General features: G+C 44.2%; 1 protein-coding gene across 2 annotated transcripts; it reads right to left on the reverse strand.

Annotated features, from left to right (window-relative positions):
• Positions 1 to 141: 141 nt before the first annotated feature.
• On the reverse strand, positions 142 to 16843 carry ADPRH (ADP-ribosylarginine hydrolase). Of its 2 annotated transcripts, none has more exons than XM_061167093.1 (5): positions 16759 to 16843; positions 6633 to 6958; positions 4960 to 5320; positions 3398 to 3781; positions 142 to 1909 (listed from the first exon to the last, which is right to left on the reverse strand). In XM_061167093.1, exons 2-5 carry the CDS (start codon positions 6943 to 6945, stop codon positions 1879 to 1881), a joined length of 1089 nt encoding a protein of 362 aa, XP_061023076.1. In that variant the 5' UTR covers positions 6946 to 6958; positions 16759 to 16843; the 3' UTR covers positions 142 to 1878. The 2 variants fall into 2 exon arrangements, with proteins under 2 accessions (XP_061023076.1, XP_061023074.1); XM_061167091.1 differs by lacking the exon at positions 16759 to 16843 and adding an exon at positions 8792 to 8974.
• Positions 16844 to 17411: the final 568 nt, after the last annotated feature.

Below are 17411 nucleotides of genomic sequence, written 5' to 3' on the forward strand. Positions count from 1 at the left end.
AAGCCCTTTGGGCTTGGGACTGACTGTGGTGGGGAGGAAGGAGGACATGACTTTAAAGTTTTAGAATTGATCAAACTGGGTGGGGCTTCCTACTTCTGGGTATACATCCAAAGGAAATGAAAACAGGGTATCAAAGAGGTATCTGTGCCCCATGTTCACTGCAGCTTTATTCATAATAGTCAAGATATGGAAACAAGTATCTGTCAATTGATGAATGGATAAAGAAGACATAGTACATATATACAATAGAATACTATTCGGCTATGAGAAAGAAGGAAATCCTGATGTTTGCAACAGTATCAATGGACCTTAGGGCATTATGCTAACTAAAATAAATCAGAGAGAGGATGATAAATATTACATGATATCACATATATATGGAATCTTAAAAAAAAAGTCAAATCCATATTAATAGAAACAGAGAGTATAAAAGTGGTTGCCAGGGGCTGGTTAGGGGGCAGTGGTGGTGAGGGAAATAAGGGGAGGTTTGTCAAAGGGTATAAACTTTCAGCTATGAGATGAATCAGGTCTGAAGATCTGATGTAAAACATGGTGACCATGGTTGATAACACTATACTGTTAAATTGAAATTTACTAGGTGAGTAGAACTTAAATGTTCTCAGCAAAAAAAGGTAAACATGTAATGTGATGGATATGCTCATTAACGAGATGAAGGGAAACCTTTCACCACGTATATGTATATTAAATCACCACAATGTACACTTTAAATATCTTACAATTTTACATTCATTCATATCTTGGTAAAGCTTAAATTAAAAAAAAATCTGGACTGGGATGGGGACTGGATTGGATTTTTAATACCCTTCACTACCCCCCTCTTCACACAAAACTAAAAAGATGACACTAAGGAGCAGGAAAAGCAGCTTATACGAAGGCAGTGACTGGAGAAAAAGAAAATCATTCCATGTTTGCTTCCACTAAATTCAGACCATTCATCAAACAAGTTATAGAGGTAAAACAGATCATGCCTCAGAATCCACTGGCTAAAATGCTCTTCTTCCCTTTTCTATATCACAAGGCTTAAGCATCTCAGTTTTGCCACTTGGTCAGTGCTAACTGAACTCTAGTGCTCCACCTTAAAACTGCAGGCAGGGGACTTCCCTGGTGGTCCAGTGGCTAAGACTCTGCTCCCAATGCAGGGGGCCTAGGTTTGATCCCTGGTCAGGGAACAGCTCCCATATGCCACAACTAAGAGTTTGCATGCCACAACTAAAGATACCACAGGCTGCAAGACCTGGTGCAGCCGAATAAATAAATAAATGCTGCAAGCTCTCCTGACTACTGGTAAAAGAAACCCCAGAAAGACACGAAAAAATGTTTCCTTTCTTCCTACAGCTGCAGAAAAGTACACACTATTCTGTACTATACTGTCACTTTTTATCAAGTGGGAAATTGAAAAACAGTCATAAAAGTCTCCATCTTAATCTTCTGTTCAAGAATCCTGTGTAAATACATATTTACTAACTGTTTTCTATTATTCTAAAACTGTCTTCAAAATATTTCTACAGAGGAGTCTTCTTTGCACCTGCATTTAAGAGGTTATTACCATGTTCTGTGAATGGTAAATCCCCACCCCTAAAAGTCTGCAATTTCTGACTGTCCTGCTGAAGAATCTATGTACTAGTTTGGTTATTTAAAACACACATGTTTTCTGAAATATATAAATACATACAAGAGCTTTTGGAACCAGAAAGAGCTTTGGCATTTTCTTATCCCTTTACATACAAAAGAATGATCAATCTGACGCCTTTGCTGCAGTCCTGCTCCAGATACATAGTTGAGATTCTGTCTCACTGAAGTCAGCACATAGGCCTGGTTAAAGCCTCAAAGCCTCCATCTCTCTCAGGCCAGCACAGGTCACTCCTGACAGTCATGAAGTAGAGGGCATCTGAAACACAAGAGTCAGTGCATGCTCAAAACATTCACATCAAAACCAACCGATGAACCTCCACAGTAAACACTGAATGTCTCCAACAGTCTAGACAGGAAGACCATAAAGATGGCAAGACACAAGCCCTCATAAGGAGCCTCAGAGGGCCCCCTGAGGCCCACAGTCACCACACAACATGCTCAGTGTGGTGACAGAGCTGGAGACAGAAGGCTGTGGGTGTTCTGAAGAGAGAGGGCCAAGAGCCTGAACAGTCAGAGTGGGTTTTCATCAAGGAGATGCTACCTGAGCTGGAACTTGAAGGTGAAAGAGAAGGAAGAGCACCCAGAAATGAAGAAGCAGGGGGTAAGTATTCATTGTACATGATTAGACGTGCAGTATGATCAACTTGTTATGTATTTGTAAAGATCTCTCTGGAGGGAAATGCGGAAGGCAGTACTGGAATTAGAGGCACCAGACAGGAGGCTAATAAACAACATTCATTTAATATATATTGATGAAGCATCTCTTGTGTGCCTGGCACCATGCTAGATTCTGTCTAGAGGAGAATAAAGACTGTCAAATAGGTGACAATGAGCTGGCACCAGGTCAAGTGCCATACCTAGGAAATTAGGGGGTGCAGCTATTAATAGGAGCAGAATCTCTTCAGACAAATAGTTTGTAATGCAGAAATCCAGCTGAAAAACATGTGGTGCCATAAGGTAAAAGAATGACAGATCTGAAGGATATTCAGGATGAAGAACCACCTAGCAGATGCTGGGGGGACCCCCACATACACACCTCACTGTTCATGCACCCTACAGCCTGCCACTGCAAAGATCTCTGAGTCTTGACCTGAGGACACTCATGTTTGGCTTTACAAGAGGCAGGCCAGGAAGCACCAGAGAGTTAGCACCCCTGGGAGTGGTCCTCCACCAACATCAGATGGAAGATGGTGAGACAACTCTGAATGCCTTACGCAACGGACCCAGATGTACTGCATCTCAAGTGCCTACAGTGGGAACCTGCTCATCAACACACTTTGTCCTGGCTCCTCTCCCCTCCCTGTCTCACTTCCCCATTCTCCTAACACTCCTTCCTGGAATCACCTCCCAAGTAAACTACTTGCACTAAGATCTTTGTCTTAGAATCCACTTTTGGGAACCCAACCTGAAACAAACAGAAAAAAAAACTTAGTGAAAGATTAGATGGTAAAAATGGAAACCCAAATATGAGGCTGCAAGATTTCTAATTTGGGAGATGCTGATCCCATTAACTGAGAAATAGACTCTTCAGGATAGGAAGAGGGGTACATTTGGGGCAGGGGCTGGTGAAGACAGGATAAGTTTGGAAACATTGAGCTTCAGGTGCCCAAGGGACTGTTACCTCAAAATTCCCTGAGTATAAGGTTAAGACTCTTGACTTTGAAAAAAGTGAAACAGTAGAAAAGGGACTACACAAGAGGAGAAACCACCAGAAATGAATGTCACTTCTCCCTAGGGTAATTACCTAAGAGAATACAAAGCCCTAGCTGTCTCTTCCAACCGGTTTCTGTATTCTAGCTTCTCGTAGTTGGAGGGACTCACTCCTTTAAAACCATACATCACTCCCCACCAACAGCCAGCAATGGCAGCGGTAGAATCACTGTCTCCACCGTGGAAAAATGCTCGGTGGGCAAGTTCCTTCCAGGAGTCTCCTGCAGCCAGGATGGCATCGTAGGCAATCATGGGGGCATCGTGTCCACTGCTGCCGCCCCAGCCAGAGTAGCTCACAGAAGTGTAGAACTGATCCCTTTCCTTCACATCAAAGGGCTTGGGGAAGGTAGGGGCTGATTTGCCATCCCAAATTCCTCTGAGTTTTAGGTACTTTTCCCATTGGTCTTGGAAGTAAGACCTGTAGGGAGAAAAAAAGATACAGTCAATTGAAAAATTGAAGTCAAAAGCCATCAGGAAAGGTACCAGATAGAAATGTGAACAGGGAGAGTTCCAACATGACTTCAACCTCTAGTACTAATATGATATGATACAAAAAATCAAAACGAATGTTAAGTGACCTTCATTCAATACATTTTTGCTAAGGAGTGATATAAATAAGGTATCGATATCTGTTGCTATTAATGCATAAAAAAGATATACAGCAAGTTAAAGGTGAGAAATGTAGGTTTGCTTTCCCTGAGTTGAGAATTAGATCAAGTGTCAACTTTCAGGGTGAACTTTATTTATTTGGCCTGTCATCATATATTTTATTGTTTTATATTACTTTCTTAACAAAATTGTACATATTTAAGGTGTACGACATGATGATTTGATATACATATGCATAATGAAATGATCACTACCATCAACCTAATTAACGCATCAGCTCCTTATATAGCTACTTTTTTTTTTTTAAGAGGGAACTTCAGAACATCATGACCGTGGATGATTTCAGTAGAAAGCCTCTGGACATTTTTATTCTAAGAAAGGCAATGTGATGTGAATTCAAAAAAGGGGAAGATGTGGTCTTACCACTTATTAATTAGCTGGTGGAAAAACCTATCTTTAGGTCATTTTAACCAAGGCTTTCACAATATTATTTGTTTGTCAAGACAACACTGAAAAAACAAGTTCCAGGAAATAATCAGGAAAGTTCATCTCAGTAAAGAATAGCCACAGGGACTTTTCCCTGGCGGTCCAGTGGTTAAGACACTGCTCTTTCACTGCAGAGGGCACAGGTTCAATCCCTGGGTGGGGAATGAAGATCCCACATGCTGTGTGGCGGGCCAGGAAAAAAAAAAGAGAAAAGGAAGAGCCACAAAACTCTGGAGAACAGGATCCCTACACATCAGGGAAGCAGGGCAGCCGCCGTACTCACTGAGGTCTTCACTTGGCTCCTTGGTGGCCATCACTGCTGGGACTGTATTTAGAATCCTTAGCAGGAGGGTGGGGAGGGGGCTGGATGCAGTGGATGATGAAATTTGATGGGAGACCCATGATGGTTGCTAAAAATCTGAGTTTTAGGCATACACATGCAAGCATGTGTGCACACAGACTCAACCATTTTCTAGCAGAAGTGTGCACCTGCAAACTCACCAGTGTTGAAGATTCTGCTCCACAAAGTAGCCTGATTGGACAATGTACTTTTTAGCTTCCGGAAGTATCTCTATCAGTCCTCTTCCCCACTGCTGGGGAGGCTTGCCGTTCACAGCATAGGCTGTAAAAAGAGCAGACACAAGGGCTCCCAGGTAGCCTGTGGGATGGTGGTGGGTCATCCGGCCGCTCTCGATGCTCACCTGGATCAGTGTGTCCAGCTGACTGCTGTGAGGGAACCGGAGACCAATGCACATGGCCCTCATGGCAGCCCCGCAGCCACCCTCGTGAATGTTAAAGGGAATCCTCCAGCCCTCGGCTTTGTCTGGCTCCAGCAGCATGGCGTTCTGCAATGAGGCGCCCCCTGGGAAGAGTCAGGTAGAGAATGGGGTCAGGGTAACCAAAGCAAAGGCCCAGCAGGAGGAGAGAACCAAGCCCTGCCTCCAACTTTCCTGGATGGAAAGGGAAAGCCAAAGTGTGTGGTGATGAAGGCCCCCAACTCCAAACCCCGAGTCAGCACTGTGCCTTACTTAGACTAGCGTACTTAGACGCTGCTGGGTTTGTGAGAGGGGCTTTTAATCAGGAAATGTTATGAGCTGAACTGTATTGATGATGAGCCGAATTGTATTCCCCAAAATTCATATGATGAAGAGCTAATCCCTAGAACTTCGGAATGTGACTGTATTTGGAGATGGGCCTTTTACAGAGGTGATGAATTTAAAATAAGAATGTTAGGACGGGCCCTGAATCAGTCTAATCAGTGTCCTAACAAGAAGAGGAAACGGGAACACACAAAAAAGACACCAGGAATGTATGCTCTGAGAGGGCACAGCATGATCTGCAAGCCAAAGAGAAACGATTCCTTCAGAAGAAATGAAACCAACACCCTGATCTCAGGCTTCCAGCTTCCCAAACAGTGAGAAAATGATATCTGTTGTTTAAGCCCAGCCAATCTGTGGTATTTTGTTATGGCAGGTCAAGCTAACTAATACAAGAGCCAGGGAAAAGGTGGTTCACATCAGCTGTTGGCCAAGTGACTATAAAAAAGTGAGCAAGAACCACTTGTGAGCAGACCTGGAACCAGAAAAAGAGTCTCTACAAGACCTTTTCCAGTCTTCTTTAAAAAGAAAAAAATTTTCTTCATAGATATTAAAGAAAACTTAGAAACTACGAATAAGTGAAAGGAAAATAGGAAACTATAAATACTCTTACCACCCAAATCTCTCCCAACAGATATACATACATACTCTTAATGAAAATGGGTTCATAAGATATATAGTGTTTCATAATCTACTCTGCTTCATATACAACGTCTTTCCATATCAGTAAATACTTATTTGTGTAATTTTAAATGGGTGCAGATGTGTCACCATAATGAAATAAATGACACAACATTTAGCTTGTTTCTATTTTTATCATAACTAAGAAAACTAATATCCTGGGACTTCCCCTGTGGTCCAGAGGTTATGACTGCTTTGCAATGCAAGGGGCACGCATTTGATCCCTGGTCAGCGAACTATGATCCCACATGCCTCAGGGTGTGGCAAAAAAATTGATTAATTAAAAAATAAAAAACTAGTATCTTTGATATTTAAATCCCAATCAACATTTTAAATGACTTCCTTGGGTCTGTTTTAATTCTCCACCTGCCCAGGACCTCCACCGGCTGCTCTCACCTGGTGCCCGGCCATCCATGTCTCCCATGCAGTCCTGGTAATGCTTAGCAAGGAGGGAATACAAGTCAGTCAAGTCTGAGACTTTGCCGGCTTCCAGGAGTGCTTCTGCTGTAGCCAGGTGCATCACGGTGTCATCGCTGACGCTCCACCTCTCCACATCTATGGCATCCAAGCCGCCAAGCTGGGCCAGTTGCCTGTGAATTTTCTCCCCATTCTGGAGGAACTCCCACTTTCCGTTGAAGTACCCCAAGGCATCTCCAGCTGCACTCAGCACCATGGCTGCCACATACCTCTCCATCAGTGCCCCGTCCATGGTGAAGCTGTCTCTGGGGGAATGAAAAGACACACAGAGGATGGGGAGGAAAAAAATCAGAAAAAATAATAGCCCTATCAGCATTTTACTGGGGCTTCCCTGGTGGCCTAATGGTAAGGAAATCCACCTATCAGTGGAGGAGACAGGTTCAATCCTCGGGTCCAGAAGATCACCTGGAGGAGGAAATAGTAACCCACTCTGGTATTCTTGCCTGGGAAATCCCACGGACAGAGGAGCCGGGTGGGCTACACTCCAAAGTGTCACACAGAGTAAGACACGACTGAGAGACTGAGCACACATCACATTTCACTGATTACTCACTCCTTGCAGGCACAGTATTAAGGGCATATCACTTAATCATCACAACAGCTCTATGGGGAATGGAATAAGCCATTTTGTTGTGTTGTTGTTGTTGTTCAGTCACTAAGCTAAGTCGTGTCCAAGTCTTTTTCAGCCTGGACTAGCCAGCCAGGCTCCTCTGTCTGTGGGACTTCCCAGGCAAGATTAGAACTTTGTCTTGTCTTGTCAAGTTAGGCAAGACTAACTAGGACCCTATCTTTGCCTCTCTGTGAGTGGCAAGCCCATTAAATTCTGCAAATCAACCATTTTCTCTTTTTGGTTGAATCTGGCCTTGGAATGCATCCCTCCTTTCCGTAAATGTTAACTTTCCACTGGTATCAATGTTTGCAAAGCATCTGCATCTTCAGTCTCATCAGAGGGCCTGGATTATAGTCTGCACGTCAGAGATAAGAAAACTGGGGGCCAGAGAGGGTAACTTCACGCAAGCAACAGATGGAGGCACTGGGAGTTACTGATTTACTTATCATGTTGAATTTCCTGGCACAAAAACGGTATTTGTAAAAAATTGACTTACATATTTTAATGTTTATAAATGATGCTCAGGAACTGGAGTTCTGGGCTAACAGTCCTGGCTCTGCCCAGAATCAGGTGTGTGATGGTGGACAAGCTACCTCCTTCCAGGACCTCAATTTTCCCATGGTAAATTGTATTGGCGGGAGGGGTGCGGGGGTAGTGAGGAGCTATAGATGCAACCTGGGCTCCCGTCCAGCTCTGAGAGCTTCAGAGACCAAGCTTAGTTCTAGAATTCTGAGGACGGATCTTTAATCCCTGTACCCTCTTCTAAAGGGGCTTCCCTTGTAGCTCAGTTGGTAAAGAATCCGCCTACAATGCAGGAGACCCAGGTTAGATCCCTGGGTCGGGAAGATCCTCTGGAGAAGGAAATGGCAACCCACTCCAGTATTGTTGCCTGGAGAATCTCACGGACTGTAGCCTGCCAGGCTCCTCTGTCCATGGAATCGCATGAGTCGGACACGCCTTAGCGACTAAACCACCACCGCCCTCTTCTGAAGTCCTCGGCTTCCTGTCTGTAATTCCTCCTGACTCCACCCAGATGTGTTTCTGTGGGTTTCGAGTGAGACTGGGGGTGGTGGGCGATGACCACCTCACTCTGTAAGAAATTTTCTTTTGAGTTTTTACACCGTGCTCTGGCCTCCAGCTTTCCAGAACGCTGTTATTCTTTATACGCTTAACTTTTACAGTTGACAGTCTCGTCCCCGAACTTGATTCAAAACGGAGATGTGGGCAGCCGATTCACGGCAGTCTTCTGCGGGTTTTTTTTTTTTTTTTCTGAGGGGGGCAGGGTACAGGCGAGTGGGGAACAGGTTCAGCCCCGACTGGGGTGGGGGTGGCCCCTAGGTCACCGCGGGAGAGGGGTGCGAGGGACGGGACGGGATGCGGGCGGGGAGGGTGGGGAAGGAAGGGCGGGCGGGACCGGTCGCCGCGGGAGAGGAGCGCGGGTGTGGGGGCCTAGCGCGGGGAGGGGTACCTGGTGGCCGGGAGGGGTGCAACGCTCGTGAGCCCAGCGCGGGGCCGGGAAGTCAGGGTGCGCGGAGGCCCAGCGCGGACCCCGGCGCGAGCCGAGAGCCGAGCACCCAGCCGGGTGGAGCGCCGCGTCCGCGGATCGCGCTCAGGTTCCACAGACCCGGGCCGGGGCCGGCGCTTGCAGTTGCTCGAGCGTCAGCTGCCGCCTGCGTCAGCCGCCCCCTCGGCTCGGGAGGGCGCCGCGGAGCACGCACGACGGGAAATGGCGCCCCTCCGCCACCAACGTCTCACCCCCACCCCCACCCCCACCCCCGCGAGACTGTCGAGGACCCAGGAGTGGCCCCGGCTTGAAGCCTCGGCCTTTCCTCCAGTCCAGCTCCCCTGGACAGTGAACAGTGTGTGGCCCCGATCTCGGAAAACGGTGCTGATTGCGTCAGTGGCCTTTGTCACGGTTCTGGGCCCCTCACCCATAAAATGGGGCAATAATAGTACCGACCTCTTTAGGGTGGTTGATAGGATTAATTTTAACTCTTGTCATTTATTTGGTCGCAGAATAGAATATTTTCATGCTGATAATAAAAGCAAAGGAAAACCAAGATTCTTTTTGCCTGAATAAATTCTTGAAAAGAATTAGAAACACTATCTGCAGGTATTCTATGCAGATACTCTAAACACTATATGCAGTATTCTGCAGACTTTTCTGGATGCTTATCTTTCTTGCTACAGACATTAAACACCTACTGTTTACCAGGCGGATGCTAGGCCCTAACACAACCCTGCTCTCATAAAGTGGACCCACGCAAGGGATTCCATCTTAGGCTGTTGATTTACATTGTTTATTTTTAAATAAAATGTTATTTTTATGATTAAAAAAAATAATGCATACTTCCAGTAGAAAAACTGAGAAATCTTTTAGAAATCTCTCTTTAAAAACACATCTCTCATGTGTTCACAAAGATAAATGTTTCTGGATTTCTTTGCAGAATTGTTTCTCAGCAGAAAAATTGGAAATAATCTCAACCTCTATTTAGAGAGGAGAATGAGTTTCCTTCTCCTAAATTAGGGCATAATTATGAAACTTTTCTAAAAAGGTAGACATTTAAATCAGCAGATTTGGGGTAAATAGTTAGGTTCACAAGGGAAGAAACTGGAGACATTTTGTTAACTAAAAAATCAGCTTTTAGAGTGAGGGATATAAATGGTCTTATTTATATAAGTAAAAAGAACTCTGTATGTGTGTGTGTGTGCATGCCTGTGCATAAAATGACTGAAAGGATACATGTTAAATTGTTATTAATGATTATATAATTATCTCTCAGGTGGCTAAGGGGAGAGTTTGCAGGGAGTAGGGAGAGAGAGAAGGGGAAACTTTTAATCTTTCATATTAAGAATTTTCACATATTACATGTAGAAAGAAATTTTAGAAAGCATAGGAGAAAAAAGCCCACATTCTACCACTCAGACTGTAAAGACTGATACTTATAGTCTTTATGCACATTTTTTAAAAATGGGGTCATTTTATATATATAATATATTATATCCTATTTTTAATCACTAAGCTTTACATTGTAAGCATTTGTGTCATTTGTAATAGTGTCGTTACTACAATTGGATCCAAATGTTCAAATAAGGTAATGCCTCTAAAATAAACCCCCTTTCATGTTGATACAAAGCAATATGAGGCCCTGATGTTCAGTTCCTCTCCAGCCACACCATGGTCAGGGCTAGTTCAACAGAAAGGAAACAGAAGTATAGATAGTTGAAAAGCAGGGGATTAAACAAATCTTCATCTTCAGGGGCCTGAATGTGTTATACCGTGCCACCATGCCTCATGAAATCTTGAGAGCTTAAAAACAAATTTTTTTTTAATGAGAGAGAGAAAGATAGAGCTAACAGGAAATGGTTAATAGACAGGGCCCCTGACCTCTGCAGCAAACGTAAAATAACAAAAAGTTTCAGAGAAAAATTTACCACAGAATAGGACACAATTTAACACAATTTGTTAAAGTGATTTAAAGTGGGTAAAAAATGAAGTAGAGGCTTTTTAGAAGAAAACAGAAGAAAGCTAGCCCAGGAGAATTAGGAAGCCAAAAACGGCTGTTCACATATCCTGCAGCATCAACTCACTTCAGAAGATTCAGTGAGCATCTGTGATGGTTAATTTTAGGTATTCACTTGGCTAGGAAAAAGTACCCAGATATTTGGTCAAACATTTTTCTAGATGTTTCTGTGAAGGTATTTTTAAGATGAGATTAACATGGAAATCAGCAGCTAATTTTCTTCCATGATAAGTGGGCCTTACCCATTCAGTTGAAGGCCTTAATAGAAAAAAGACTGATCTCACCCAAGGAAGAAGAAATTCTGCCAGCAGACTATCTTCACATGGAGTTGCTACATCACCTCAACCTGGGTCTTCAGCCTGCTAGCCTATTGTGCAGATTTTGGACTTGGTAACCTCCACAATCACATGAACCAGTTCCTTAAAATAAATCTCTCTCTCCATGTGTGTATTGGTTTTGTTTCTCTGTAGAACCCTATTACAGCATATAAAGTATGCTAGATACTTTGCTGGGCGCTTACTGCAGTTACTGAGGTAGAGCAAGAATCACAGGGATAGAGGAGACTTCGTATAGTGTAACGGCATGAGGCACAAGCACTGTGACCAAGGAGAATGTTCAAGGTACCAGCTCGGCAAATAGGAGGGAGACATTATCAATTTAGAGGGTTCACAGAAGGCATCTAGAGAGAATTACATCTGGGCTTATTTTTTTTAAAAAATAACTAAGAAGATAAACTAAAATTTCAAGCCCAGAAATAACCCAAACAGCTAGTTCAGAGGTTTTAAAAAAGTAAAAGCAAAGATTTAAAAAAGTAAAAGTAAAAACAAAGATGCAGACTTAAGTTGATATTTCCTCCCCAGTGATGCGCGGTTGCTCAGCCCGACCTCAGTGTTGAGGCGTGAGTTAGTTTCCAATCCGGCCTGTCACTGGGTTAGAAGACTGGTCGTGGTCTTAAGCTTTCTCCTTTTCTGTCTTACTGAATCATTTCCAAACACTTCATCATAAGACTGAATACTAGATTTGCACAATGGAAATCAAGTATCCTTCTGGAGGATTTTAAAGAAGGCTGGAAAAGAATTCGAAGATCAGTTTATCAAAGAAAACAGACTCTCTGGCCACTGGTCCCAAAGTACTTTTTTAAAAATAGAATCCATATGTACACAAGAGCAAAGTGTACATCACAACATGTCAGTGTCAGAAGGGATATTTGCATACCTGTAACTTTATAGTGAGGGAAGTGAGGCCCAACTAAGTGAAGAGAGTGCCTTTGAGTCACACAGCAGAGAGAAGTAGCCTCCTCTGAACTCTTCTCTGAAGCAGGCCATGGTCTTGGAACTCTCAGGCCAGGGTTTCTTCCATTCCCTGTACTGCCATTTACACAAACTTTGAAATGATATGATAGACTAAACATTGAGTTCATTAATGGCTCCGAACCTCCTGAGCCTGATTTTTTAAAATATTTCATACTCCTTTCACAAGAGCCCTCCATTTGATGACAGTGTGAAAGTCGTATTTAAAGAAAGATCCAAGATATGTGCTATAATTCTAATAAGCAGGCAGTAATCAAATATGGCAGAAGGTGGGGATGGGGACACTGAATGGAGAGATAAGTGGATACAAATTGGTGTTTTAAAAGCAGGCAATGGCTTCTCTCCTTCTAAGCAGAACAGAAAGAGACATGGGGGAAGTCCACATTCCTACCCACCCCTCTTCCCCCATGTCTCTGGAGTGCTCTCGTTTGCTTCTGTAAGTTGTTTTTTCCCAACCTTTGATCTGGAGATCCGTGTAGATTTTGAAACCTTCTTTGGTACATTTTCTACCAGATGGCCCCCACCACTCTGCCTCTCCCAGTCCTGTGGGGATTTCCCACAGCCAGTCAGCTGAGTCCCCAAGCTCCCCTTCCCAAGTTTGCAATGGACTTTTGGTGCTCCTGACCACAGGCTCATCCTAAGCACTTTACTGCCCACAAGTCTGGCTCTCAGTGTGTGAAAATATAGCTTCCAGGAAATGGAAAGTAACTACTGAAGCCAAACACCTGGTGAGCCTTGCTTAAGTTCCCTCCCCACCCTCCCATCCTCTGCTCCACCATCCCTCCATCAGCGTCAGACTAGGCTAACCTACCTGAGTCTGCTCATTTTGCTTTGAGAAGAATCTGCAGGACTATAGGTAAATGAAAACCTCATCAGGGGACATCTTTCAGCCCTCTCCTCCTATCCTCTGATGAGGTGTCAGTTCCCTCACCCTTTGTCTCTGACATTCATTCCTAAAACTGCTCTTTGGAGAGAGCTCAAGTTTGGGGTGGGGAATCTAAAAAGAGTGAGAGTGAAACCAAGACTAAACAAAGGAAGCTGGTTTAGGCAGGTTTCCTAGTGGTGACAGCGCTGGAGAGTCCCTCAGCCACCCCCTGTGGATGCCAGTGAAATCAGCTCCAGAATCAGGAGGGAGTCAATGTGAGGGTGTGCTATGGCTCTTCATGCCATCAAATAAATTCTGCTCTTCTCTGGTGTCCTTGTGTAAATGGGGCCACAAGTGGCCGGATTTCCTCTCCTATTCAAATAGTAGCTAAATGTGTCCGTGCAAGGCGTACTTTAAATGTTGCCCTTTCTGGGGAGAGTTGATGAGAGACAAATCCCCTCTTTCCACTCAAGCCATGCAATTTCTCTTTAATTTTATGCATAGACATGAGACAAGTGCTCAGGGCTGGTGCACTGGGAAGACCCAGAGGGATGGGATGGAGAGGGAGGCGGGAGGGGGGATCGGAATGGGGAACACATGTAAATCCATGGCTGATTCATGTGAATGTATGGCAAAAACCACTACAATATTGTAAAGTAATTAGCCTCCAACTAATAAAAATAAATGGAAAAAAAATAATTTTATGCATAGAATTAGAAGACTCCCCTCCCCGCAACCCCTCCCCCTTCTTTTGAAATAGGAGACCATGACCTTTGGTTACAGATTGTTTTTCCCCTAGATTACTGTGTCACTAAGAAACAAAGGGCAGCTATCTATTTCACTTTTCAAGAAAATATGCCAGAAAGAAGAAAGAGGAGGAAAGGGAAGAAGCTGAGGAGGAAGGAGAAGAAGGGGAGGGTAAAGGAAGGTGGTTGCTTTCTCCTGTTAATGTTGCTTAGCTGCTAAGCCCTGTCCAACTCCTTGTGCCTCTTAGGGTGGTTAAATAGTTTAGTGTGTTTAAGAAGTAAATGCACTATTGTTCAATCTTTAATGGGCTCAGCCTGGCACTCAGTGATGACCTAGAGGGGTGGGATAGGGGGAGGAGAGGGAGGCTCAGGAGAGAAGGGATATATGTTAAATCATATATTAAATTAAATTAAATATATATATGTGTGTGTACATATATATATATATGTAAATTATGATTGAATCTAGTTGTCATACAACAGAAACCAAAACAAAATTGTAAAGCTATTTTCTACCAATTAAAAAAAAATCTTTAATGGGCTGACTTGACTCTTCAGCTTTCACTTATCCAAGCTTGACATCATGACAGCTACACTGTCCCATTATGAAAGCACCAAAATCATCTCTGTCCTCTCCTTCTACAACCTTTGGGTGGCTCCTTTCTATGTTTCTCTGGGAATAAGGAAAGTGAAACACAAACTGAAAAAAGGGCAACTTTTATGACTTTGCCAGCAGCTCTAATGGACAGTGTGGGCAGGAGGATTGCAGCCAGTGTCTGTGGTGACTCTTAATTCCCAGAGTCCTATCATCACAGACTGGCCAGGATTCAAGAGCAGGTCCCTACCTCAGGCAGAGAACTCACATGGCTGCAGGGTCTGTCTCTTCTCTTAAAGGACCAAGTAATAAGCATGGCAGCCCACTCCAGCCTGGAGAATCACATGGACAGAGGAGGCTGGCGGGCTACAGTCCATAGGATGGCAAAGAGTCGGACACAGACTGAAGCGACGGAAAAGGCAGTACAATACGACACTCCCAGTGCCTTTGAAAGTTGCCCTTCCCAGTTTCATCACACACACACACACACACACACACACACACACACACACACACACACCCGAGTCTTCCTTAAACACAACCAAAATATCCTCGGCTTTAATTTAAGATTATTTTCTCTAGTTTGGTCATCCACAGAAGTGAAGTGCACTTACATCCATTAAAAGCTCAAGGCAAATAAACAGAAACGCCTCAAGGCAGTGAAAGATCATTATCAAGAACCCCCAATCCCCTTGGCCAATCTTAAAAATATCCCAGCTCTCCTCTGTTTGCTCTTTTATCTGAATTACACAGTTTAACATCCTTCTTATTATTGTTTGTTACTTTTTTCTGGATCCATTTCTACATTTATTTTGAAATGGAATGTAATATTTCAATAAAGGTCTGGGTTCATGTGCAAAGATAATGAAGATAATTCCTGGCCGTGGCATGTCATTTGTCCACTCATACCTCCCTAATATTTTGCTGGCATTTTCACCATCTTGCAGCCTCAGATCTGGCTGGTTGCCCTGGGTCTTCTTCCGTGATTGTTTGTTTCTTTTTCTGAGGGTCTGTCCATCTTGTTCTTATCTCTCTCCTAGTCTGTTCACCTTGGTATCCACAGCAGGTGATACAGTTCTGGGCATACAGTAGGCACTCAGTAAATGTGGGGGAACTGGCTTGATGTGGCAAAGGAGTGGTACAGACACTAGGAGCTCAGAGGAGGGAAAGAGCAGATGGGGATTAGAAGAGTCAAAGAGAGATTCTTGAGGAAGTGATTTTTGGAATACTCCTTTAGGGAAGGAAGATGTTTGGATGGGCAGAGAGGATGGGAAAAGCGGTGCAGGAAGTTATGGTGAAGTCAAGATTTTCAGGCAGAGAGTAGAGCCCCAAGTGCAGAAGGGAGAGGGGTAGTGGGCAACAGGGAAAGAGCCCTCAGTTTAGATCAGGGTTAGTGCTGAATGTCCACTTCTCTTTTCATTTAAAGAACTCTGTTGATTTCCATCTCCGTTAATCAGAAAGAATGTGACAGCGTACAAAGAAGAGATTACCACTCTCACACTGATGGCTTTTACCACCAGCTTTAGCAGAGTATGGCACCACTCGGGAGCACCATAGTCTTAAAGCCCAGGTCTGGCCACCCCATTCTGGGTGCAGGCTATACAGACGGATGTAAATGAAGCTGAGAACGGGAGTCAGAAAGGCTCCACAGAGAGGCTGAAATTCACTGCAACTGAAATTCAGTCCAGGGCAGAAATCAGGGTGCTGGTTGCCAGGTAGGTAACCAGGGGAACTGACCTGAAACAGAGGTCAGAGAGCTTCTTGTGACTTCATTGCTGAGATTGCAACCAGTCTTGTTAGAAAAACCAAAGACACAACTTCCTGAAAATTTTCGTTAATGCAAAAATGGATTTGTTTCTTTGGCAACAGAAGAGTCCACCGTGGGAAAGAGGTTTTCTCAGCACCTAAGCTGTCCTAAGTAACAACAAAAGCTGTCCTAGCACCTTGGACCCCGAGTACTCAATATGCAAAGACTTTGCAGTAGCCCTAGTTGGCCCAGCCCAACCCTGCCCTGGGGTACAGTTTTAGCTCAGCCTGGCTTTTATCTGCATGAAGAGAGTGAAACAGTTCTAAGGTTGAGAGAAGATAGACTCAATCACCATTTTAGAGAGATCACTTTGTTGAGGGGCAAAGCCAAGTGCATTTATCACATTCACATATCACATTTCCTATCGTTTTCCCTCTAAATGGAGTCACCTTTCTACTTCTACCCAGCTATTTTAGACGGGAAGCCACTGTGTGTCTACCACATGAAGTCCCTCCTGCCTAAGCCTAGTTTCTCCAGAAAGCAAATCTACTTACAAAGCCCTAGATGACTGGGGATGTGAGTCTGGTGGTATAGGACAGGGGGATTTGACACAGGGAAGGAAGAAAGGCCAATACAAGGGTGCCTCACCATGCTGGCCTCTGCTTCAGGCAACTGGTACTCCATCTCACTGGGACCTTCTGGAAAGCGTCATGAAATGTCTCTCTCAACTCCCCATCTGGGTGATGAAAGTGGAAAGCAGTTATCCATCATCTTCCAGGAGCCCCCTTGGATCAACAGTAGCCCCATTGGTTCTAAGTCCCTCATATTTCCAAGTTGCACATGCTTGAGTGCAGACTTTCCAAGGGAATCTGATGTGAAGGCAACAGAGAAGCCTCAAGTGCCAGAAGCAAACTGAGAAAGGTATGGGCCAGATAAAGTGCTGTCAGCTTCCACGAGTGCAAAAGAGATCCACTGGACCAGTGTGGGTTGGCTGCTTACCCATGAAATGTTTTAGAACTCTTCACAGGAGTAGTAGGCTGGTTGGAAATTGGCAGGGGAGGACTAAAATCTTCCTCAACTCACCTTTTGGTTCTGTCACTGTTTACCTGAGGGTTATTGTACCAGGCTAGGGTGACTGGGATTCACTGTCCAACTTGGCTAGTAGGATACCATGTCCAACCACTCTGTAAAGATGGTGGGGGTAGGGGGGAGTGTGACTAAGAGTGGTCTTGTAAGCTAGGCACTCTCCCAAAGTTTCCACTACCCATGAGATGGATGGCCCACTCCTGCAATGGCATGAC

Source organism: Dama dama, chromosome 19 (genome assembly GCF_033118175.1).
Source record: "Dama dama isolate Ldn47 chromosome 19, ASM3311817v1, whole genome shotgun sequence".
In the NCBI taxonomy this organism is placed as follows: Eukaryota; Metazoa; Chordata; class Mammalia; order Artiodactyla; family Cervidae; genus Dama; species Dama dama.

What these genes read in the sequence shown, in the direction of transcription:
- ADPRH (XM_061167093.1), bottom strand. Translation starts at nt 6,945, where the DNA reads ATGGACGGGGCACTGATGGAGAGGTATGTGGCAGCCATGGTGCTGAGT. An exon ending in CATGGATGGCCGGGCACCAG is followed by an intron (nt 5,321 to 6,632) that starts GTGAGAGCAGCC and finishes GACTCTTCCCAG; the next exon opens with GGGGCGCCTCATTGCAGAAC. An exon ending in AGGGCTTTGTATTCTCTTAG is followed by an intron (nt 1,910 to 3,397) that starts GTAATTACCCTA and finishes CTTGTGTTTCAG; the next exon opens with ATGCCCTCTACTTCATGACT.